This window comes from Capra hircus, chromosome 8 (genome assembly GCF_001704415.2).
Source record: "Capra hircus breed San Clemente chromosome 8, ASM170441v1, whole genome shotgun sequence".
Lineage (NCBI taxonomy): Eukaryota > Metazoa > Chordata > Mammalia > Artiodactyla > Bovidae > Capra > Capra hircus.
Window position 1 is genome coordinate 8,801,782 of NC_030815.1, and position 24,887 is coordinate 8,826,668.

General features: G+C 41.1%; 1 protein-coding gene across 4 annotated transcripts in view; it reads right to left on the minus strand.

The window, feature by feature from the left end:
- MSRA (methionine sulfoxide reductase A) overlaps positions 1 to 24,887 on the minus strand; it is a 379,843-nt gene that overhangs the window by 185,528 nt on the left and 169,428 nt on the right. For 3 of the 4 annotated variants that reach the window (XM_005683538.3, XM_018051851.1, XM_018051852.1), the window contains one exon: positions 4,911 to 5,030. The exons of the other annotated variant lie outside the window; for it this stretch is intronic. In XM_005683538.3, the coding sequence (XP_005683595.2) occupies positions 4,911 to 5,030 (120 nt within the window). The remainder of the gene's footprint in view (positions 1 to 4,910; positions 5,031 to 24,887) is intronic. 4 annotated transcript variants of the gene reach the window in all.

Here is a 24,887-nt window from a genome sequence, read left to right on the forward strand (position 1 = left end):
CATCTCAGGATAGCATCTTATTGGATTGGAAATGAGCGTTAGAACTATCTGGCTGGCCTTGTCTCCTTGCTCTTTCTTCATGTAAATAACCTCCCTAGGAGGACAAAAGATGAGAAGTTTCTATAGGGTGCTGATCAGATCAAGTGCAGTTAATGATAGAACTTAAAAGTGTCATGGCCTCAGGCTCTGGGAGTCTATCCAATAGCCAAACCTTACAGAGCAACCTATGTGGGGTGTGAGGCAGCAGGACCTCCCCTTTCCCAGGCCAGCCATCAGGTTACTCGGAGGTCCTGAAGACCTAGAAGCCGAGCTCTCTTCTTAGACTGCCTATCTCAGCTCTGATGTGTTACAGGTTTATTTTACACTTCATTTCTAAAAGGCAACTTTGCAAATACCCGAGGAACTGTTTTCCCCAAGGATTTCTACGTGTGTCAGGCTTCAGATGCACACACATCACCCAACATGTAACAGACCCACTGGGGAATCATTACTGAATGGCCCCATGGGGGCCGCCTCCTCTCCTGGCTCTTACCAGAAGTCACAGGTCTTTTCCATGTGCCTAGGCACAACTCCCGTTCAGGTTTCTGAATTGTTGGCCCATCAATAGCCACACAGAAACCCACCGGTCAGACATTAATATACAGCCTGTCTGGGTATATAATTGCTTTCACACTCATGTGCATACCCACTAGCAAGCGGGCATGACCAACTTCATAAAGTGGTTCTGGTTCCATGGTTTGTGATCACTGATCTGTTCGTCAAGACAATACTCATGGAAGCTCGGACACAAGCTCTGACTGCTGGAAGCACCTCCCAGGTGATCGTTCATGGCAGAAGGGAATAGGAGCTAACTTCATGGGTTCTGAGAACCCCTTCCTGAGTGTGAGCCCTGTAATTCTGGAACCTGCCCCAAGAGACCCACTGGCACCTCAGACTCAGGTGTCCTGCTCTGTGAGGGAAGGAGGTTGGCACACAATCCAGGCCCTTAGGCTTCTTTTCTGGAAGGAAAGAAGAAAGAGAGGGAGGAAGGAAGGAAAGAACACCTTTAAAAAGACTCCTGGTTGTGATCAATGTCTTACAAGCTTAACTGCAAACACAAGAGTAAGCAATTTGAAATAAACGCAAACACCAGAGCACAGACTAGCATTTCTCTCACATGAAACCTCAGCAATGATTATACATCTTATCAGAGCCTGGGTTTTTCTCTCCTGCAAGGCAGACCCACCCAGGGCTAACTTGTTCAACAGGGCTTTGAGCACCCCAGGCCCTAGCGGGGAGGCCCAACCAGTACAGCCTGTTTTCTGTTTTCCCCATCCCTCTCCTTGGTCAAAAACCTTTAATTAGCTGGTTACCATAATGACTCTAGCTGGGGACCTTCCTTGTTCTCCTTCCCTGCTACTCCCACAGATCTGAAGGCTCCATCACTTCTGGGCCAGACAGACCTTTCCATCACAGCCTCTCTAGGCCTTTTTGTTTTTCTCTTTCATGATCACAACAACAACAACAACAACAACAAAAAGCCTGGCGAAAGAAATTATCTCTCCTTCTGTGTCTGGAAAAGACCCTATAACTATCTTTTCCCAATCAGGAACAAGTTTCCATGACAACCATGCTTCCGGATGCCACCACTTACTTAGCAGGTAGTGTTCACATCAAACAGAGTTCTTTACCAACCTCCGTGATTTCGGTATTTCACCATTGCTACAGGCCTCTAATGTGCCAGATGTCGGCGTGAACTATATCTTAAAAGGGATTTTTTTTTCCTTTTTCCTTGCAGACATCAGCAAGACTCAAAAGACTGCTTGCTATTTTCCTTTCAGTAATCATGAAAAAGCATACCAAAAGGTTCAAAAGTACACATGAAAGAAAACGTAGGAAGGAGGGAAGCACGAATAGGTGGATGGAGAATGGCTGGGCCATGCTGACAGCTGGGTGACTTACACCACGGTCAACGGCATAAGTTTTGAGCTGAGGGCTAAAGGTCGGGAGATAGGACCCTGGCTAAGTCACTTATTTTCTCTGAGCCTCAACACTGCCTTTGTAAAACACAGAAGCTGAGACCCTTCATGGGGCTGTTTGAAAGACTGAATGGAAAAAAAAGATGGAAAAAGCGCTTGTACACTGTTTGGCCAGTGGCTCAGGGGTAAAGAACCTGCCTGCCATGCAGGAGACTCAGGAGATATGGGTTCAATCCCTGGGTCAGGAAGACCCCTGGAAGAGGAAATGGCAGCCCACTCCAATATTCTTGCCTGGGAAATCCCATGGACAGAGGAGCCTGGAGGGCTACAGCCCATGGGGTCACAAAGAGTTGGACATGACTGAGCACAAGCTACTTAATGGTGTCTGGCACACAGTAGGAATTCAACAAAAGGGCAATTATCATGTTGTTCTTCTTATGGTGAAGAACTTAACTGGAGAGAGTCTGAGCAAACAGCAACCACAATATTCTAATTGCTGATTAACATTTTGCTGGTAGAGGGTAACAATATAAGCAGTAGATATCTGGATGTTATCTTAGCAACCTTTTCTCTTAAGCTATTAAGTTGTGTCTGCAATTATAAGAAGGAATATATTCATTTCCATTCCTAAGACTTAAGAGGATACACCTGGGCAATCTCCAGGGTTCATCTGAATCTCTCTATTTATAGTTCTGCATAAGCTGTTTCATTTTGAAACAGAAGCAAAGGGGAAAAAAAAAGATTAACCATTAACATATTCGTCTGATATTCCATATTCTCAGCATCAATCAGAATATTTCACTTTTTCTCCAGAAGGAAGAAAAATAAGAATAGGAATATTTTTATGATAATTTCATAGTTGCACAGTTCAAATCTCACGTCAAAACCAGAATGCATATTGTAGCAAACAAATCAACACGCTCATTATTGAACAAATTCCTACACTCCAGCTCCTCCCTGCCTCATCCTCAGTGCCCTTAAAGAGCTGATAGGGCCCTCCACAGATAACACCAATGTGAACCTTCATTTTTAAACAATAAAACTATTTACATATTTTTAAAAATCCTCCTTCTGTCAATGTGATGGACTATATGCTAGATAAACTCTCTCTATTAAGAACTGTTTAAGAGAGTAAATAAAATATTCTTTTTAAAAATGTGTTTTACAGTATAGATGTGCCTCAAAAAATTAAAAACAGAACTATCATATGATTCAATGACTTCTCTTCTGGGTATATATACAAAGATAGAGAAATCTATGTCTTAAAGAGACATCTGGGTTCCCATGCTCACTGCAGCATTATTTAAAATTATTCACCATTATTCACCATTATTTGAAATGGCCAAGGTATGGAAACAATCTTAAGTATTTGTCAGTGAACAGAAAAAGAAGACGTGCCACATACACGATGGAACACGAGTCAGCCTAAAAATGAAGGAAATCCTGCCGTATGCAATAACATGGATGAACCTGCAGGACACTATGCTAAGCAAAATAAGCTAGACACAGACAAAACAAACGTCGTACGATTCCACTCAGAAGTGGAATCTAAAAAAACTGAACTCACAGAAGCAGAGTAGAATGGTGGTTACCAGGGAAATGGGGAGATTTTGGTCAAAGGGCACAAACTTTCCTTCATGTAAAATGAATTAGTTCTAGAGATACAATGTACAGTGTGGTGACTGTACTTAATACAGTATTATATACTTGGAATCGTCGAAGAGAATAGATCAAAGGTGCTTTCATCACACATAAAAAAAGTTTATGAGGAGATGGGTATGTTAATTAGCTTGATTATTAGAATAACCTCACTATGTATACCAAAGTATCACATTTTACATCTTAAATATACACCATTTTTATTTTTAAAATGAAAAATAAAGTGTTAAAATAGAAAAATAATATGTTTTAAATGCTGGCAGAAAGATAAAAAAAATCTTCGAAGGCCAGAAACAATAAAACAAAACAAATTTCAGGAAGATAATTTGGTAATTGAGATAGAATATGTCATGGAAGCATCTGCCTATCCAGGTCAGCAAATATTTTTCTGTGAAGGGCCAGATCATAAACATTTTAGGTTTCAGAGGCCATATAGTCTCAGAGGCATCCACTCAACTCTGAGACTCTGGCATGAAAACATTCACAGATAACATAAACAAAGAGCAAATGACTGTGTTTCAAAAAGATTTTACTTACATAAACAGACAGTAGGCAGAATTTAGCCTGCAAGCCACAGTTTGTCAGTCCCTCAGTATAGCCTGATTATTAGCGGTTTTCCCTCAAGAAAGAAGTCTGGTAGATGACATACTTGTCCCAGGTGATAGAATGATGTGGTAATGGTCCCAATTTCTTCACATCTCCCTATAAACACACAGACTCCAGGCTAGACCATGTGACCCGCTGTGGTCAAAGGGACCATAGCAATGAGACACAGAAACTTGAAAAGTACCAGCAGAATGGTGCTTGTTCTCTCTTACTCTGCATCCACTATTGTGTGAATTTACCCAGTGTGCTGAAGACATACTCATCATCCTCATTACCCTAGGCAAGAAGAGGTGACGGCAGCAGCAATTGCCAGATACATGATGAAGCCACTGACCACCAATTAGCCCCCAGGGAACCCAACAGTCGACTGCAGTCCCATGAATGAACCCAGATGAAATCAGCAGAAGAACCATCCAGCTGAATGTAGTCTAAATTGCTGACCCACAGAATCATAAGGTAACAAATGATCATTTAAGAGATTACGTTTCAGGGTAATTTTTCTGCAAGAAAAGCTACATGGTACATTCTGTAGAAAGTCTATTGTTTTCTAAAAATACAAAGTGAAAGGTTAGCAACTATATCTACAGAAATGGGCAACAGAAAACTGAAAAAACACACAAAAAGTTTATTTCCATTTTGAAGATCCTGTCACCTGCCAGCAGAGGTAAGTCCAGAAAGCCTTCCTACCTGAGCAGACTTCTTTATAAGTAGGATTGGGAGTATAGCCTCCTGCATAACCAACTTGAGTTGAATATACACCTTTCAGGGTCCAGAATTTCCTTTCAGCTCCCCAGAAACAGCCCATTCCTAAGAAAAACATGATACTGGTTAGTCCTTTATCAAAAACAAGGCAGTCATTGCCTATCAGGAACCCTATCACACTAGGAAAAAGTTCTTGTTATCTGGTAATCAAACATGAGTAAGATTTTATCTTTTAAAGAAGTAGAGTTTTTAACATCTAAAAAAGAATTTTATTTAAGGTTATTTTCACAGAATGTCTCCTTGCTTTTGTTACTGTTGTTCAGTCATTAAGTTATATCTCACTCTTTTCGACCCCACGCACTGCAGCACGCTGGGCTCCTCTGTCCTCCACTATCTCCCCAAGTCTGTTCAAATTCATGTCCATTTAGTCAGTGAGGCTTTCTAATCATCTCATCCTCTTTGCTTTAGTTGTGTAAAAACTTTAAAAAAAAACCCTCAAATTTTAATAGTTTGTAAAGTTATACCTTTTGAAATAATAAAGCAAAAGGGTAACTGCATTTGGTGAATGATTTCCACAGTCAGTTCATTATGGACTTGTCAAAACATAATAAGTTGTAGGAACAGTAGAAATTTATTTAATGATCAGTATCCTGGTCAGGCTTTCTTTAAAAATTCTAACAAAGGAAGGTAACACTAAATTACTGATTTAAATGGGAAAACATCCCCCAGATCAAAACAGATTGACACAGTATTTGATTAACAATTTCACACATGTGTTCAGTTTGAAATTTTTTTTTAATTCATTAGAAACTTGCATGTGATAAATCACTGCTCACCAAAAAGAACATTTTTCTGAGTTCAATTACTGAACATGATAAATACAGAAGGAGACAGAGGAAGGCAGGGAAAGAGAGTAACATATAAAGGCACAAAAGTGGTTTTCCATTCAACTAGCACACATGTGCTCACACCAGTGGTTAGGTATTAGGTTCCTTTGAATGTATGATGGAAACTAAGACCTACCTCCCAAGAATGCGCATACTTACACTCATCTAAAATGTTGTATTACATTTCCTTGTCTCCAGACAAAGAACCTTCCTTGTTCCAAAAGAACCTTCCTTTTTCTACTATGAATTTCTAAACTTCCACAACTACTCTATGGTCAATTTCTAGACGTAAACAAGATTACTGCCTTACTCAAGTTTTACCTGGCTTTATTAAGACATATATAATTAAAATATTGGGTAGAACAACAGTTATCAAACTAACATATGCCTCCTACTTTAACAATCACTAGATCTGTTAGATTGGATGACAGAGCTAAAAGAAAAATTAGAAGTTTAGTGAAATTCTTGACACTTATTAATATTCTACTTTAAGAATTCAGAGCAACAACAACCAAAAACAAATGTGCATGCTGTTATACATTATACAAAACACACTTGCTCAAATGTGATGGGAAACATACTAACCAAAAATAGGCTAAGTTAAAAAATATGATCGAGCCAAATGATGAAATTTAATGCAGTAAAAAGTTACTGTTGTGGTAACAATGCAATATGGAAATATGTATATAACTGCATCATAATTAATCCAAAGCTAAATTTAAAAGGGAATAAGACAATTATAGGCGTGTTCTTATTATAACTATGAAAAAATATTCATACCAAAATAGACTAGAAAGAAATACATAAAATCAAATCATGATTATATTACAGTGGTGAGAATATGCAAATATTTTTTTTCAAGTTTTTTATTTAATAGGTTCACATTACTTTAAAAACAAAAATACATACCTTTTAAAAAGGAAAGCATCTTTTCATGTGTTTGTTAGCCATCCGTATGTCTTCTTTGGAGAAATGTCTATTTAGTTCTTTGGCCCATTTTTTGATTGGGTCATTTATTTTTCTGGAATTGAGCTGCAGAAGTTGTTTGTATATTTTTGAGATTAGTTGTTTGTCAGTTGCTTCATTTGCTATTATTTTCTCCCATTCAGAAGGCTGTCTTTTCACCTTGCTTATATTTTCCTTTGTTGTGCAGAAGCTTTTAATTTTCATTAGATCCCATTTGTTTATTTTTGCTTTTATTTCCAGAATTCTGGGAGGTGGATCATAGAGGATCCTGCTGTGATTTATGTCTGAGAGTGTTTTGCCTATGTTCTCCTCTAGGAGTTTTATAGTTTCTGGTCTTACATTTAGATCTTTAATCCATTTTGAGTTTATTTTTGTGTGGGGTGTTAGAAAGTGATCTAGTTTCATTCTTTTACAAGTGGTTGACCAGTTTTCCCAGCACCACTTGTTAAAGAGATTGTCTTTACTCCATTGTATATTCTTGCCTCCTTTGTCAAAGATAAGGTGTCCATACGTGTGTGGATTTATCTCTGGGCTTTCTATTTTGTTCCATTGATCTATATGTCTGTCTTTGTGCCAGTACCATACTGTCTTGATGATTGTGGCTTTGTAGTAGAGCCTGAAGTCAGGCAAGTTGATTCCTCCAGTTCCATTCTTCTTTCTCAAGATTGCTTTGGCTGTTCGAGGTTTTTTGTATTTCCATACAAATCTTGAAATTATTTGTTCTAGTTCTGTGAAAAATGTTGCTGGTAGCTTGATAGGGATTGCACTGAATTTGTAAATTGCTTTGGGTAGTATACTCATTTTCACTATATTGATTCTTCCGATCCATGAACATGGTATATTTCTCCATCTATTAGTGTCCTCTTTGATTTCTTTCATCAGTGTTTTATAGTTTTCTATATATAGGTCTTTAGTTTCTTTAGGTAGATATATTCCTAAGTATTTCATTCTTTTCGTTGCAATGGTGAATGGAATTGTTTCCTTAATTTCTCTTTCTACTTTCTCATTCTCCAAAGAAGACATACGGATGGCTAACAAACACATGAAAAGATGCTCAACATCACTCATTATTAGAGAAATGCAAATCAAAAGCACAATGAGGTACCACTTCACACCAGTCAGAATGGCTGTGATCCAAAAATCTGCAAGCAATAAATGCTGGAGAGGGTGTGGAGAAAAGGGAACCCTCCTACACTGTTGGTGGGAATGCAAACTAGTACAGCCACTATGGAGAACAGTGTGGAGATTCCTTAAAAAATTGCAAATAGAACTACCTTATGACCCAGCAATCCCACTTCTGGGCACACACACTGAGGAAACCAGAATTGAAAGAGACACATGTACCCCAATGTTCATCGCAGCACTGTTTATAATAGCTAGGACATGGAAACAACCTAGATGTCCATCAGCAGATGAATGGATAAGAAAGCTGTGGTACATATACACAATGGAGTATTACTCAGCCGTAAAAAAGAATTCATTTGAATCAGTTCTGATGAGATGGACGAAACTGGAGCCGATTATACAGAGTGAAGTAAGCCAGAAAGAAAAACACCAATACAGTATACTAACACATATATATGGAATTTAGGAAGATGGCAATGACGACCCTGTATGCAAGACAGGGAAAGAGACACAGATGTGTATAATGGACTTTTGGACTCAGAGGGAGGGAGAGGGTGGGATGATTTGGGAGAATGACATTCTAACATGTATACTATCATGTAAGAATTGAATCGCCAGTCTATGTCTGATGCAGGATACAGCATGCTTGGAGCTGGTGCACGGGGATGACCCAGAGAGATGTTATGGGGAGGGAGGTGGGAGGGGGGTTCATGTTTGGGAACACATGTAAGAATTAAAGATTTTAAAATTTAAAAAATAAATAAATAAATAAAATTTTAAAAAAAAAAGGAAAGCAAACAATTCAAAGAAAAAATAAGTATTTGCATTGTTCAAGTTACACACCACTAAATATCTTTTTTTTCTGTTTACAAGTGAATTGTTTGCTACTAGTGAATGTAACTGGGCTTCCCTGGTGTCTCAGATGGTAAAGAATCTGCCTACAATGCGGGAGTGAATATGATTAGGTATTTACTGAGTATTCCTACAAATTGACCATCCTCAAGTCTCTGGAACAAGGATTCACTATTGATTTTATTTCACTGCATTCCTGAGATAAGGGGACTATATTAGCCAGAGTTTTCTGACGAAACAGAATGAACAGGATTTAAACAGATCTATAGAGAGAGATTTATTATGAGGAATTGGATCCTAAGTTATGGAGGCAAGGAAGTCCCATGAGCTACAGTCTGCAAGCTGGAGGCCCAGGAAAGACATAATCTTAGTCCAAACCTGAAAGTCTGAGAGTCAGGGAATCCAATGATGCGAATCCCAGGCTAAGTCTGAAGGCTGATAACCAGGAGCACTGATGTTTGAGGGCAGGAGGAGATGGGTGTCCCAGCTCAGACAGAGTGAATTCACCCTCCATCCCCGGTTTTGTTCTATGCAGCCCCTCGATAGACTGCATAATGCCCACTCACGCTGGTGAGGTTGGTCTATTTCATGTACTGACTCAGACGCTAAGCTCTTGCAGAAACCCTCATGGACACATTCAGAAATGGCGCTTTACCGGTTTTCTGGGCGTCCCAGAGCCAGGTCAAGTTGACATACAAAATGATCGGTCACGGGAATGACGACAGGGACTCTCTGGAGAAGGACGGGTGAAAAAGGAGCTGGGCAGTATTACTGCACAGAAAAGGGCACAGAGCCATCCAGGAGCCGGGCAGTGTGCGAGCTGAAGGCGCCTGAGCCTCTGAAGTTTGGTAGTCTGTGGGGATCACTGAATGAAATATTTCTGTATCTCACAGTGACTAACAGTGATGGTATCAAAGGGTACTGCACGCCTTCATTATTCTCCACACACGGCATGTTGCTGTTGTCTAGTGGCTAGGTCGTGTCCAACTCTTTTGTGACCCCATGGACTGTAGCCCTCCAGGCCTCCAGGGTTCTCCAGGCAAGAATACTAGAGTGGGTTGCCATTCCCTTCTCCACGAAATCTTCCCAGAACAGGGATCGAACCCATGTCTCCCACACTGTGGGCGGATTCTTTACCGCTGAGCCACCGGGGAAGCCCACACATGGTATGTAACGGGCTATTTTAGCAGCCCGCTTACCCTGGTCACTGTCCACGGCCCTACTGCGTATGGCCCCAGAGTCTAAATCTCCTACATCTTCACTACATCCTCGTGATACAGATTCATAAACCTTAAAATGACCAGACAAACATTTACTGAAGACAGAGAAATATTTACCCACCCCCCTTTTCATTTATTGGGGATCAAGAAAAGAACTCTGATAGCAAGGAGAATGAACTAGCTCCATCCGGGAAAAGGTCTCCAAGAGGGGTGTGGCTGAAATAATGTCCCAGGGTATATAACCAAGGTTGATATTTCTATAAAGGTATTTAACTTAGGATAGGGGTGGCTGTAAGAATAAAACTCCTTGAAGCAATCAGATGTTTTATCTAGTGGCTTCCAGTATAACCTAAGCATTCCTCTACTGGCCTATGAGTATGTATGTTTTTAAACAAAGAAAGGTTTATTTATGGCAGAATGTCTCAGAATTTATCGGTCTAGTAAGCAACATGAATATCATCAAAAATATGTTTTATTTAAAACATTTTATATTTTAACCTTTTATTATAAATAAACCAGATACAGAAAAACCACACGCAACAAATGCATAACTCAGTGTATTATTATACTCGAACAGTCTGGTAACCACCACCCACGTCAAGATTTAGAACTTTGCCATCCACCCCAGGAAACCCTCCTTACATCACACCCCAGTCACAACTCTCTGTCTTCCCCCAAGGCTAACTACTCTCTGAATTTTATAGTATTTACTTACTGATGCTTCTTTTATCATTTTATCATTCAAGGTATCCATCCTGATACTACAGTTTGGTCCTACTCATTTTAAAAATCTGATTATGTCTTTAAAATTCTTTCAATGGACAGGCTCCCACCCCATTCTAATCCTTTATCCAGTGAAGAAAACATGAGCCACCTGACCTGCAGAATTTCCCACAGTGTAGATTTTGCTGATTGCATTCTCCTGGTGCAATTCAACCTGTTCCTCTATCCTCAATATTTCCTGCAAATTTGCTGCTGGATCCAGCAGTGTGATCCACACTCAAGATTTCATCCTTTGGGAAAACTACGGGTGGTACTATGGTATATTTTTAACTTTTTAAAAGTTTTTCCAGCTTTATTGGTATATAATTGACATTTGACATGTAAGTTTACTTTAAAGAATGCCATCACATACTTGACACACAAACATACTGTGAAATAATTAAAGCCATAAGGTTAGTTAATGCATTTATCACCTCACACGATTCCAATTTTCTGTAGTGAGAATACTTAAAACCTCCTCTCTTAGCAGCTTTCGATTATATAGTTTTATTAGCTATAGTCACCATGGGGAATATTAGATCCCCAGAATTTACTCATCACTAGAAGTTTGTATTCCCCACACACAAACTCTGGAAACCACCATTCTACTCTTTGTTCCGATGAATGTGGCTGTTTCTTTAGATTCCAATATAAGTGAAATGAGACAGTATTTGTCTTCCTCTGTACAACTTATTTCATTTAGGATAATGCCTGAAAGGTCTAGCGTGTTGTCACAAATGGCAGAATTCCTGTTTTTCGTGGCTTTTTATGGTTTTTAGAATTACTGTTATAGTAATTATTCCATTATGTGTGTGTACATATTTACACACACATCAATAACATGCCTGGAGAATCCCAGGGACAGGGGAGCCTGGTGGGCTGCCGTCTATGGGGTCGCACAGAGTCGGACACGACTGAAGTGACTTAGCAGCAGCAGAAGTTATCCATTACTCTGTTGATAGCCACTTAGGTGGTCTCCATCTGTTGGCTACCACGCATAACGCTAAATGAACATGGGAGTAGAGCTATCTCTTTAAGATAGTGATTTCACTGTCTTCAGATATATAACTCAGAAGTGGTACTAGTTGATTATACGGTAGTTTTAGTTCTAATTTCTGAGGAACTTCCACACTGCTTTCCATAATGGCTGTACCAATTTATATTCCCACCAACAGTGCCCTGCTGCTGCTGCTGCTAAGTCGCTTCAGTCGTGTCTGACTCTGTGCAACCCCATAGACGGCAGCCCACCAGGCTCCCCTGTCGCTGGGATTCTCCAGGCAAGAACACTGGAGTGGGTTGACATTTCCTCCTCCAATGCATGAAAGTGAAAAGTGAAAGTGAAGTCGCTCAGTCGTATCCGACTCTTTGTGACTCCATGGACTGCAGCCTACCAGGCTCCTCGGTCCATGGGATTTTCCAGGCAAGAGTACTGGAGTGGGGTGCCATTGCCTTCTCCGAACAGTGCCCTAGGGTTCCCTTATCTCCATATCTATGGTATCAGTTGAATGTCTCCTCTTTCATTTAGAGTTTTGTTTATTTGAACCCTCTCTCCTTTATTCTTGGTTAGTCTAGCTAAAGGTTTGTCAATTTTCTCTTTCAAGAAACCAACTCTTTGTTTCAAATTATTTTTTTCTATTATCTTCTTACTCTCTATTTCATTTACTTCTGCTCTGATCTTTATTATTTCCTTCCTTCTGATAACTTTGGTCTTAGGTTATTCTTTTTCTAAATCCTTAAGGTGTAAAGTAAGGCTGTTTATTTGAGATCTTTCTTTTCCTTCAGTGTAGGCACTCATCACTGTAAACTTCCCCCTTGGAACTGCATCCTTCTGTATGGATAACCGAGTATCCAAAATAAATTATTATTTATTAAATAATCTATTATTTCCTCATTTATCTCTAATGTCATCTCTATCCTATATCATTTGGAGTGATCCTGTTCTGGGCTATATATTATGTTCCATTCATTTGTCTATTAGGAGAAGGCACGGGCAACCCACTCCAGTACTCTTGCCTGGAAAGTCTCATGGACGGAGGAGCCTGGTAGGCTGCAGTCCATGGGGTCGCTAAAAGTCGGACATGACTGAGTGACTTCACGTTCACACACTGGAGAAGGAAATGGCAACCCACTCCAGTGTTCTTGCCTGGAGAATCCCAGGGACACAGGAGCCCGGTAGGCTGCCATCTATGGGGTCACACAGAGCTGGACACGACTGACTCTACACCAATAACACACTGGTCTTCATTCATGTATTCAACAAATATTTATTCACTGCCCACCAGGTTCCAAGAAGTACTCTAGGTACTTGGAATACATGAATGAATGAAACAAAGATCCTAATTTTTACAGTGCTTATACTCTAGTGGCAAAAGACAGATAATATACAGTATAAATAATAAATAAGCATGTGATGTGGCAAGTTAAGGTAAGGAGCTATTTAAAAAAAAAGAAAAATAGAACAGGGTCAGATGGATCAGGAGTGCTGGGGAAGGTGCAATGTTAAATAAGGTTTTGGGGTGAACCTCAAAGAGGTAGTAACTGCAACAAAGACTTGAATGCAGGGAAGAGGTCATCCATTCAGTTTTCTGGGGCATGGGATGTTCTTGGAACGGAAAAGTATCACCACAAAGGCACTAAGAACATGCCTGCAATGTCTGACGTGGCAGGAAAGAAGCCAGGATGATGGGTGGAGCTGGCAGAAGCAGTGAGATATAGAGCAGTAAGCTGGAGTCTTGGGGGCTACTGTAAGGACTTTGGACTTTACTCTGAGTGAAATGGATAAAACCATGGCTAAGTATTGAGCAGAAGAGGGAAATTACATAACTCATGTTTTACGAGGTTCACTCTGGCTGTTCTCTGCTGAGAACAGACTGGAGTGGACCCAGCAGAGAAGCAGGAAATGGTTAGGAAACTACCGCTGTAATCCAAGTGAGAGATAATGGTGGTTTACACCAGAGAGCAGTCACATGTCATGATCAGATTTAGGATACATTTTGTAGAACCAAAAGGATTTCCTGACAGCAGGGTTTGAAAGAAACAGAGAGTTAAGGATGATTCTAAGATTATTGGTTTGAGTGGAGAAAAGTGTGGTTGGAGCAGGTTTGTAGGGAAAGATCAGGGGTTGCAATCACTTGAATTTTAATGAGGCATAATAATTTGGTAGAGCAAGTCTTATCTCACACGTCATCAAAATTTTCTTTGCTATTCTTGACTCTTTCTGTCAATGAACATAATACAGCTGTTCATTTATTCAGGTCTTCTTGGGTGTCCTTCAATACCACTTTATCGTTTTCTCCATAAAGGTCTTATATATTTTTATTACATATAGTTCTGTTTACCTTATGACTTGTGTCACTGCTGTTAACTTTCTATTATACCTTTTTATTGGTTAGAGCTGGGATATATAAAACTCGCTGATCTTAGTTTGCTTTTCATGCACTCAGAGAACCTAGAGAATTCTCTTCCTAGTTCTAATGGCTTTACTCCACGTCCTCTTTGATTTTCTATATAATCCTTCACACAAATGACAATTTTGTATCTCCCTGTCCAATCATTAGTTTCCTTCTTTTATCTCATCCTACTGCATTGGCGAAGACCTTCCACACAAGGCTGAATAACGGGGGTGACAGTAGAAAGCCTTGTTTCACCCTAATGCTAGTGAGAATGCTCCAATAAGGATGAGGTTTGCCGCCGGTTTTCGGCAGATACCCTTTTTCGGGCTAGCAAAAAGGATTCCATTCCGAGTTGTAAAGAGCTTTATGCCGTGAATAAGTTTTGAGTTTTAACAATGCTTGCATCCTTTTGAGATGATCATAGAGATTCCAAACCTTTTAATCTCTCCAAGTAATATATCACATTTATAAGTTTTTCTGAACCACCCTTCAATAAACCTTACCTACTCATAATGCATTTTAATATGAAAGAAACACTTTTATGAATATTTTACTTCAATGTTTTCATTTATGTTTGTAAGGAAAATATGTCATAATTTTATTTCCTTATATGACCTTGTCCACAATTAGAATCAACGTTATATTGGCCTCATAAAATGGATTGTTAACTTTTTCTTTCTTTTTTCTCCTATTTAACACTGCATTAGAAAATTTTACTTGGTCCTTGGAGTTATAATAAACCTTTCTGAACCACCTAGACCTTATATCTTTGGAGAAGAGAGGGGAGGCATCAGGAAAAACTTTAATTGCTTCACTGCTATGAGTTTATTCAAGTGGTCCTATTTCTATTTCTGTTTTTAGACATTTTCATCACAGAACAAAATTTGGCTCTCAGTGATTCGTCCCCTTTTTTTTAGTTTTCTACATCTGCTCTTTCTTTACAATTATCTTGTTATACAGTTTACTTTTAGTCTGTTCCTTTCCTAGTTTCTTGATATGAATACTTAGGTCATTCATTTTCAAGTGTTCTTGTTTTCTGATAAACGTCTTTAAAGCTTTAGATACATCCCACATACTTAAGTACGTGGTGCTTTCCTCATCACTCTTTTCTAGATATTTTATAATTTCCAAGTTATTTCCTTCTAATGCAGGATTACTTAGGGGTATAAAATTTAGCTTTCAAACATATGGCCTGTTTCTTCCACTGTCTTTTCCTTTTTTTGCATTGCACTTAGAGAACATGGTCTTTATTGTGTTCTTTTGAAATCTGTTGAGACAGGTGAACCTTGGATACTTGGAGCATAAGAGGTGTCATTTACAGAATATAACAAAATGACTCTTTAAAGAATTTTTTATCTTTGGGACTTCCCTGATGTTCCAGGGGTAAAGAATCTACCTGCCGATGCAGGGACACGGGTTCAATCCCTGGTCTGGGAAGATCTCATGTGCTGTGGAGGAACTAAGCCTGCGCATTGCAACTACTGAGCCTGAGGGCCACAACTAGAGAGTCCAAGCACCGCAATGGAAGATCCTGCATGCCGTAACTAAGACCTGATGCAGCCAAGTAAATAAATAGGAATTATGTCTCTTAAAAAACAGTACATGTGTAGTGACCCATGTTTCTTTCACATTTTATCCAAATGCTTCCTCTCTTCCAGCTCTTTTCCCCACCGTTAGACATTACTCAGAACAGAGCCATGTTCCCAGTCATTTCCAGAGCTACCTCCACGAGCGGGATCTCAGAAAGTCAGACAGGACAGCAAGAGCGACACAGCCATCCCACTCCTGAGATCACAGGCTCCCCCTCTTCCTCAGCTCCTTTGCAGTTTGACAGCTCAAGCTCACAAAGTCACTTTGCCTGTTTTAACTTGCTGTAAGGTCCACATTTACACTTGCCTTTTTATGCCTTTAAAGCAGCCTTTTTCTACACGGTTCAAACCACATATCCTCTATTTGGAAATGGCTCTGAACCCATAGGCCTAACCCCTGACCACTCAGCTGAGAAAGCTTTAGAAAGATGCATTTCCAACTCCCTGCTGCGTTATCTGCACCAGGAAGGACCCCTGACATCTTGAATTCAAAACATCTAATACTTAATTGACCAACCAAGCCAGCATCATTTCAATGTCTCTGTTTTAATGCTACTGGCATTTTCCTAGACCCTTAATAGGAAATCTGGGAGTCTCTGCTATCCTTCCCTTTCACTTGCCTCAGCCTCAGCAGTTTCCTGGGGTCCAGCCCCTCACACTGTCACCCTTGCCACCACCATCCTAGTTCCGATCAGCTGCTGCCTCTTCAACTGTCCTCCTACCTCAGCTTTGCTCCGTCATCCCACCCACTGCTTTCAAGTCCATTTCCATCACAAACACTTTCAAATTTGCTCTTTGTCTTCTTTAAAATCATGAGTAGGTAACATGCAAGAATCTTGGGACTTGCCAGATGGTGCAGTGGAAAAGAATCTGCCTGCAATGCAGGAGCCACAGGGGGACTCAGGTTCAGTCCTTGGATTGGGAAGAGCCTGATAGCTTACAGTGAGCAGTGTCGGATTTGTGATCTCCAAAGAAGATTTAACTTCGGGACCCGGGACCAGGCTTGATCGCTCAAGAGCTTTTGCATAGCAGAGTTTTATTAAAGCATAAAAAGGGACAGAGAAAACTTCTGACATAGACAGCAGAAGCAGGGTGGAGAGTGCCCCCCTGCTAGTTTTAGCAAGTGGTTTTATGTCTGTTAGAAAGTTATTTATCAGATAAGAGAGACATCTCAAGGCTGATGGAGTTTCACCAGGCCCCTCTCCCACAATATGCATTTTTGAGATAGGATGGCACGAGGTGTGTCATCCCCCAGCCATAAAACAATTGATATGAATACTGTTGAGCTATCATCAGCCAAAAGTTAGTCTTAGGTGGAACCATTTTGAAGAAAGGCAAATTTCAAAGCAAATACATAGTTTCATTAACACAGCTTAAAAAAACATTTCCATAAGAAAAATGTATTGCTTAGCTCAAGGTTTGAAAAAAGTTGAGTTCAGGTGGAACGAAGTGTCGTCATAGCAACACAGAATTTTAAGAGACACTTGCAGCCTATTTCCTCCCTTTGGAGACCCCTGGCCTTCCTGCCTGTTAACTTCTCAATCCCCTGGAGGAGGGCATGGCAACCCACTCCAGTATTCTTGCCTAGAGAATCCCATGGACAGAGAAGCCTGACGGGCTATGGTCCTTGAGGTCACCAAGAGCTGGACTCAAGTGAAAGACTGAACACACACACACACACAGACACACACACACATCATATTAAATAATTCAATAAGGTGCTTTACTTATCACAACTTTTACTTAAAAACTATACAATTTTAACACACCTTCTGCTAGAAAAGAAACCATACAGCAATCAGAATCTGATTGTTATTATCAGTGTTTGGTGACAGCTAATTACCTTCTGTCCACATTATTCCTAATACTGCTTTAATTTTATTAAGTATTCTTTGCAGTCTCTTCCCACATTTAAAACATGTCCATATAGACACATTGCGCTGCTGTCCCATGACGAATGCAGCTCCCAGGTCTTTACACATGTTGCTGTGTTTCACCCTCTACCCTGGGAATAGCCTCTGAAGAGCAGGAGATCTTTATTCACCAAGAGGATTCAAGAATGAGAATTCCAAGGTTGTAAGGGACCTGATCTCTCACGTAGCTTAAAGGCCCTGCTGGCATTTTTTTTCAAGATTTTTTTTTAATGCAGACTATTTTTAAAGTCTTTACTGAATCTGTTACAATACTGCTTCTGTTTTATGTTGTGGGTTTTTTTTAGCCCCAGGGCATGTGGGATCTTAGGTCCCCGACCAGGGATAGAACCTGCAACCCCTGCATTGGAAAGCGAAGTCTTAACCACTGGACCACCAGGGAAGTCCCAAGACCCTGCTATTAATATTATTAAAACATTCCTCGGCATCATGGCAAACAGTTGAACTGCCATTAACCTTGAAGCAGTCCAGTCCACCCCTGTAGATCTAATGACATTTAGTAAGCTCTTTCCTCCATGCAGCCAAAACCCTAGAGTGCTCCCTCCCTCACTCTGATCCTCTCCTGTGAGGTCATGCAAGACAAATTTAACCCCTCTTCCTCAGGACAACTTTTCAACCCTTCGGCCACCTGAAGGCTCTCCATGAACCTCCTCTTGTAAGCTGATTACAAGTATCTTCATCTGTTCCTCATTAAACATATTTCTGAATCCGCTCACCATGTGCTTTCCTGAGTGTGCACAGTGTGTCTGGGCCCCTTCAAGGACAGTGGGGCCACAACCACTCCCCAGGAATGGGCTGATGAGGCAGTGGTGCCCTGGACAGGATGACCCTGGCCATGTCAGCTCTGGAACGCCTATAGGCTTCAAACCAGCTCACTGGAAGCATCACGGTCCTGCCAGCTGCTGGAAAGTAAGCGGTTGCTAGCTGGACTAGAGGAAAATTGATGACACAATGATTCAGGAGAAGCACGCTCTTCCTGAGGAGGTGAACACAAGGCTGAAGACCAAGCCAGGTTAGAGTGAGCGGTCCATTTTATCAGGGCCTGACATATATGTTCAACAGCTCGCCTGGGGCAAAGAAAAGAAAGTCTTAAGAAAAAAAAAATAGCATTCAGTTTTCCTAGGAAGCATCCTTTAGCATTTCTCTATTGCCTAGATATGTCTGTTCATGGGCCGTGCCTTCCCTAGGCACTTGCAATTTTGTTTTCCCTTCTACAGTGGGTGAGAGATTGATGGAATTTCAGTGAACAAATGAACACGACATTTGCCAGTGGGTGCTGACTAACACAGCAGAAGGCCTTCAATTCTAGCTGAATCCTAACAGAAAATGTAGGACATGTGGAGGTGGAAAAGAAATTCCAGACGAAGGAATTTTCCTGAAAGGCCACCCAGATAATCTGCAACCACAAAGTACAATGGGACCCTCTTCTTATCTTTCCTGAGAAACAGAAAAACATTAAAAGGAGGCTCAGGTCAGCCTGGATCATTCCACTTCATCAAGAAGGAATGGTATGGTACAGCTGGGGGGACAGTTGGTGAAAATTATCTCTATGGTTCTTGTTACTCTTAAGATAAAGCTTGTGCTTTATCTTCCTTAACCTGGCTAACTGGGTGGGTAGTGATGCCAGCTAACCACAATGAGGATTAAGTTTAGCAGAAGAGAGAAATTATTATCTGCTGAGTGCCTACGATGATATGGCCATTGTGATTCTATAAAATGCACAGTCTATACCATTGAGACCTGCCTTGTGAGAAAGGTATCATTCTTTTCATTTAATAAATGATGATTCCAGGATGCAGAATGTAATGATTTCCTAGTGAGAAGTAGAGCTAGGATCTGAACCCAGGTCTCAATACACTGTCACCATGGAACCAGAGGAGGAGGAACAACACCTTAGGGAGTTAAGAGAGCGAGGTGGGAACACGGGTGGCCCTTGAGGAAGACAGATCCTGCCCACTGCACATGCATCCATGTTTCTTAATCTTTGCTGTTGCTGCTGTTCTGTCACTAAGTCTTTATGCCCACGCAAAGCTTTATTCCTCGGTCCTGATTTGAGCCTTGCGTTTGACCCTCCAGTTTTGGCATTTATCTTGACTACCTCTCAATAATATTTCATCAAATTTATGGCCATTATTTCCTCAAATATGTATTTCTGCGCCAGTATCTCTCTCTGGGCTCCTTCTGACACTCCAATCACACATACATTAGACCAACTGACATGGTCTCATAACCACCAAGGCTCTCTTCATTTTTTAAAATTACTTTTTCTCTCTGTCCCTTTGTGTAGATAATTTCTATTGACTTGTCTTCAAGCTTACTGATCACTTCTAATGTAAAGTCCAATCTCCTGTTAAGATAACCCAAGTAAGAGCTCTTTAAATTTCCGATGTTGTGTTCTTCAGTCCTAGAAATTCTATTTCTTTTTTTTATAGTTTACGTATCTCTGTTGATATTACTCTATTACCCCACTCTGTCCATCTTTTCCCTGTAAATTGCTCTATGTATTTATAATATCTATTTTAGGTCCTCGTCTGCTAATTTAAACATCAGACTCATCTCTTGGTCTGCTTCTACTGACTTTTTCCCTTTCACTATTAATGTCTTTTGTTTGTTTCTTTCTATTACTCCTTCCTTATGGAATGTTTCCCACTGACTTACAGGTACTCTAGCCACCCTTAGACTCTACCCCTCAGCCTAGTAAGGGAGACACTTTCTATTCACCTGCTTGCTCTTACTCTTTTAAATAAGCAACTGTGAACTTTTGGAAGTATCCTCAGGGAAAAAGCTGGTTCAGTGTGGTGCTTACCAAGTTTGTTTCCCCTTATTTCAAGAACTGTGTTCCCTCCAGGTTCTGTCCAGAGCCATATTTGGAGGCCCTTCAGTGGCTCAGATGGTAAAGAATCTGCCTGCAATGCAGGAAACCTAGGTTCCGATTTCTGGGTTGGGAAGATCCCCTGAAGAAGGGAATGGTTACCCACTCCAGTATTCTTGCCTGGAGAATTTCATGGACAGGGGAGCCTAGCGGGCTACAATCCACAGGGTCACAAAGAGTCGGACATGACTGAATGACTAACACACACACATAATGGTTTTACAATATTGTGTTAGTGCTGTATGACAACATGAATCAGCTATGCATATATACACACCCCCTCTTGGCCCTCCCTCCCGCCCCTCCCTCCCGCCCACCTCCCTCCCACCTTCTAGGCCACCACAGAGCACTGGCTACGCTCCCTGTGCCGTATTTTCTTGCCCTTAAAACAAACAAACAAACAGACACTGTTGCATTGGGCATGAGAAATTTCATGCATAGGAATTACTTTACTTTTATTTACTTTACTTACACACAGCATTATTCCAAAATAAGAATTTGAGACAGCTTACCAAAAAACATATCAAATAATAAAAATGAAATGAGATGAAAAATGAGTCAGTAAATAGCTTCCTTTCTCGAATTTCAAAATGTTTGGCAGTGAGAACCGCAGACGGTTTTACCGACTCTGTCTGTAAAAACTGGAAAGCAGAGAAAACGTACCCTGATAAATATGTCTCCTGTTACCTCCAACACAGTCACAATATTAAGCCAAAAACATGAAAAAGAGCTCCAGGTGAGAGAGCCCAGCTGTTAGTCTTTGCAGTGGGCAGCATTCCTGGGAAGGCTTTGTCACTTCTTGGATCCTCATACACTGACATCATTTTGATATTCTGAAAGCGTGTCACCTCTAGAAGCAAGCCAGGCCCGAGCCCTTAGGCCCTCTCTGGAGTTGATTTTACAGCCTGGGCTGTGAAGTTCAGGACTGGGACGTGCCCGGGAGCATCTGGTCACAAGATCTGGGGCGAGAACTGGAGAGAAGATGGTGGCCTCTCAGATCCAGCTTTGCTTCTGCCACCTGACCATGTGCCTCTTTCTTTGTTTTACCCAAATCTGTTGAGGCAATCTGTCTACTGTGATTATATTCTCAAATGTTTGACCAAATGGTTACAAGTTTTAATAAGTTGATTAAACGCCCAAGTGAAAATGGTCATTCAGTCCAATTAAAGAGGTTTCCATCACTTTATGTTAAATCACTTTTGACTTAAGCAACTATACATGCCTCTGACTCATGAATATACATTTAATCCATGTTCAGATATATGGAGCAAAACAGCAAACATAGGGGAAAAAATGAAGTTGCTTTCCTAATTAACTGGAGGTCAAGGTAACCAAATTGTTGATAAAGGGAAGTTCTTTTTTTAGAAATATTCTAGGCCATAAATAAAGGGAAATGCAAGAATTTAAATACCACCATCTTGCAGCTTCTAATAAAATAACAGATTAAGACAATGATCATTAGGGGTTGCTGACTTCACCAAAAGAGAGAGAACCGGTTATTCAATGCCTCCTGGATGCTTACACACCCCACCTGTGGATTCTGATCAGTCTTCTAATTTCCGATTTGCAGAAAATACAGAGGCTTTACAAGCATGTTCATGCAATCCAGGCTGAAGGAGACAGTACCAGAATAAATGATATAGTTTTTTAAACAAATAAATTATAAGGAAAAATAGATAGAAGGGTGAATTTATAGACTGCTGCTGCTGCTGCTAAGTCACTTCAGTCGTGTCCGACTCTGTGCGACCCCACAGACGGCAGCCCATCAGGCTCCCCGTCCCTGGGATTCTCCAGGCAAGAACACTGGAGTGGGTTGCCATTTCCTTCTCCAATGCATGAAAGTGAAAAATGAAAGTGAAGTCGTTCAGTCATGTCCTACTCTTCACAACCCCATGGACTGCAGCCTACTAGGCTCCTCCATCCATGGGATTTTCCAGGCAAAGAGACTAAGTCAATTGCAGTATATGGACTCTATTTGGATCTTGATTCAAAGGGATGGTCTGAAAAAACATTTATGAGACAAGAGTAGAAATTCACACTCGTGGGATATTTGATGCTATTATGGAACTATTTTTTGAGGTATGATAATGGCATTGTGGTACGTTATCTTAAAATCTGCTCTTAGAAAGAGATATGTGCCTATTCCTGGATGAAATGATATGATACCTGAGATTTGCCGTGAAACAACCTGGGGTGGAGAAGAGAGAGTAGGAACAGAGATGAAGCACATTAGCCCTGAGTGACAACTGCTGAAGCTGAGTTAGTGAGGCTTCATTATATTCGCCTACTTTCACACGTGGTTGAGATTTTTCATAATAAAGAATGAAAAATAAGTATTTTTAAAAACTCCATGGAAAGAAATTACAGTGCTCATGCTCACTGAGTCGTGTCTGACTCTCTGTGACCCCATGGACTGTAGCCTGCCAGGCTCCCCTGTCCATGGGATTCTCCAGGCACAAATACTGGAGTGGGTTGCCATTCCCTGCTCCAGAGGATCTCCCCGACCCAAGCATTGAACCCGGGTCTCCTGCATTGCAGGCAGATTCTTGACCATCTGAGCTATCGGGGAAGCCCATCGCCTAACTCCAAAGATGTCTGTGAATTCCGAGTTCTTCAGGGACTTCTCTGCAACTTTTGGTGGGTGCTTACTTTCTGGTTCTTACAAGTGTTTCACGTGGTTGGAGTTGATGGATACGTGATCTCCAGACCAGTCAAGGGTTACTTTATCAGACACTATTTGACCCACTGCTTCCTACCAAGGGTGCAGTTGCTTTCTCTGGACACAGAAATCCCCACCCACCTCCAGCTGCCATGCTCTCACCCTCCCCACCCCAGGACGGACGTCTCCGACACCACGTCTGTGCCTCTGGACCAGGACCAGGGCCAGGACAATCTTGGGCAGTACCACACACAACAAAGGGAATTCTCACCATGGGGCTTTGAAAAGTCTCTCCCCGCCTTGCCCCTGTTATTAGACCTTTCCACACTCAAAAAGGAAACAAAAACTGAGATCATTAACACATGCAAAAGACACATAAAATAAAATGTGTCTTAAAGCATGTCTCCACGTGACCAGCTACATGTCCCTTAAGGTGTCTCAGAGTACCCTGGGGAAGGCCTATTTTGGCTTCCCCAAGTGCCTCCTCACTTCAGAAGTTCACACCAGTGAGCAGCCTGCTGGTCTAACCGTCTTGTGAATTTAGATTGTTTAGTTAATTATAAACACATTTCAAAGTCGTTCTTTCTGGCCTTTTTCTTGGAATGAGTGACTGCCGCTCTGCAGCTCACAGAATAGTCTTCCATAGTTTTCAGTCAAGGTTCAGGGAGAAATATGCCACACAGGGATTTGATTATTTACCAACATAATGTTGGATCCTGGCCAATGAGACACCAATATATTTTTCCTTTGAAGTCTGACATATTGCCTGCTGCTTTCAATGCTGTGTTCTTGGCCAGGAGACAAAATAACTGTGGCTGTTTCAAAAATCACCTCTGATTCAAGTCGGGGTGCGGGGGGGTTGCAGATATCTTATGATTGGTTCATCTTACAGACAGTGAGCTCTTCTCCTACAGAAGGTGTGTCCCCTGGGGTGGGGCATGTCTATGGGCCTCTGACAGCCACTGGTCCCTGCTCTGGGATCAGTCGTCCCACACAGCTAGTTGGGAAAGAGTTGAGCAAATTCTTGGCTCTGTGGCTAGAAACAGAGAAGTGAAACAAGATCACAGTACATTCTCATGGTGTCTTCGGTTGTCTTTTGCTTCCTCTTGTTTGAAGGGCCCAAAAGACTATGACACAGAGAACAGGCTTCGTAGTAGTTTGAGTTCCCAGAGCCAGGATCCGTTCAGTTCAGTCGCTCAGTCGTATCCAACTCTTTGTGACCCCATGGACTGAAGCATGCCAGGCTTCCCTGTCCATCACCAACTCCCGGAGCTTACTCAAACTCATGTCTACCGAGTTGCCGATACCATCCAACCATCTCATCCTCTGTTGCCCCCTTCTCCTCCCAGCATCAGGGTCTTTTCAAATGAGTCAATTCTTTGCATCAGGTGGCCAAAGTATTGGAGTTTCAGCATCAGTCCTTCCAATGAATATTCAGGATTGGTTTCCTTTAGGATTGACTAGTTGGATCTCCTTGCAGTCCAAGGGACTCAAGAGTCTTCTCCAACACCACAGTTCAAAAGCATCATTTCTTCTGTGCTCAGCTTTCTTTATAGTCCAACTCTCACATCCATACATGACTACTGGAAAAACCACAGCCTTGACTAGACAGACCTTTGTTGGCAAAGTAATGTCTCTACTTTTGAATATGCTGTCTAGGCTGGTCATAACTTTCCTTCCAAGGAGTAAGTGTCTTTTAATTTCATG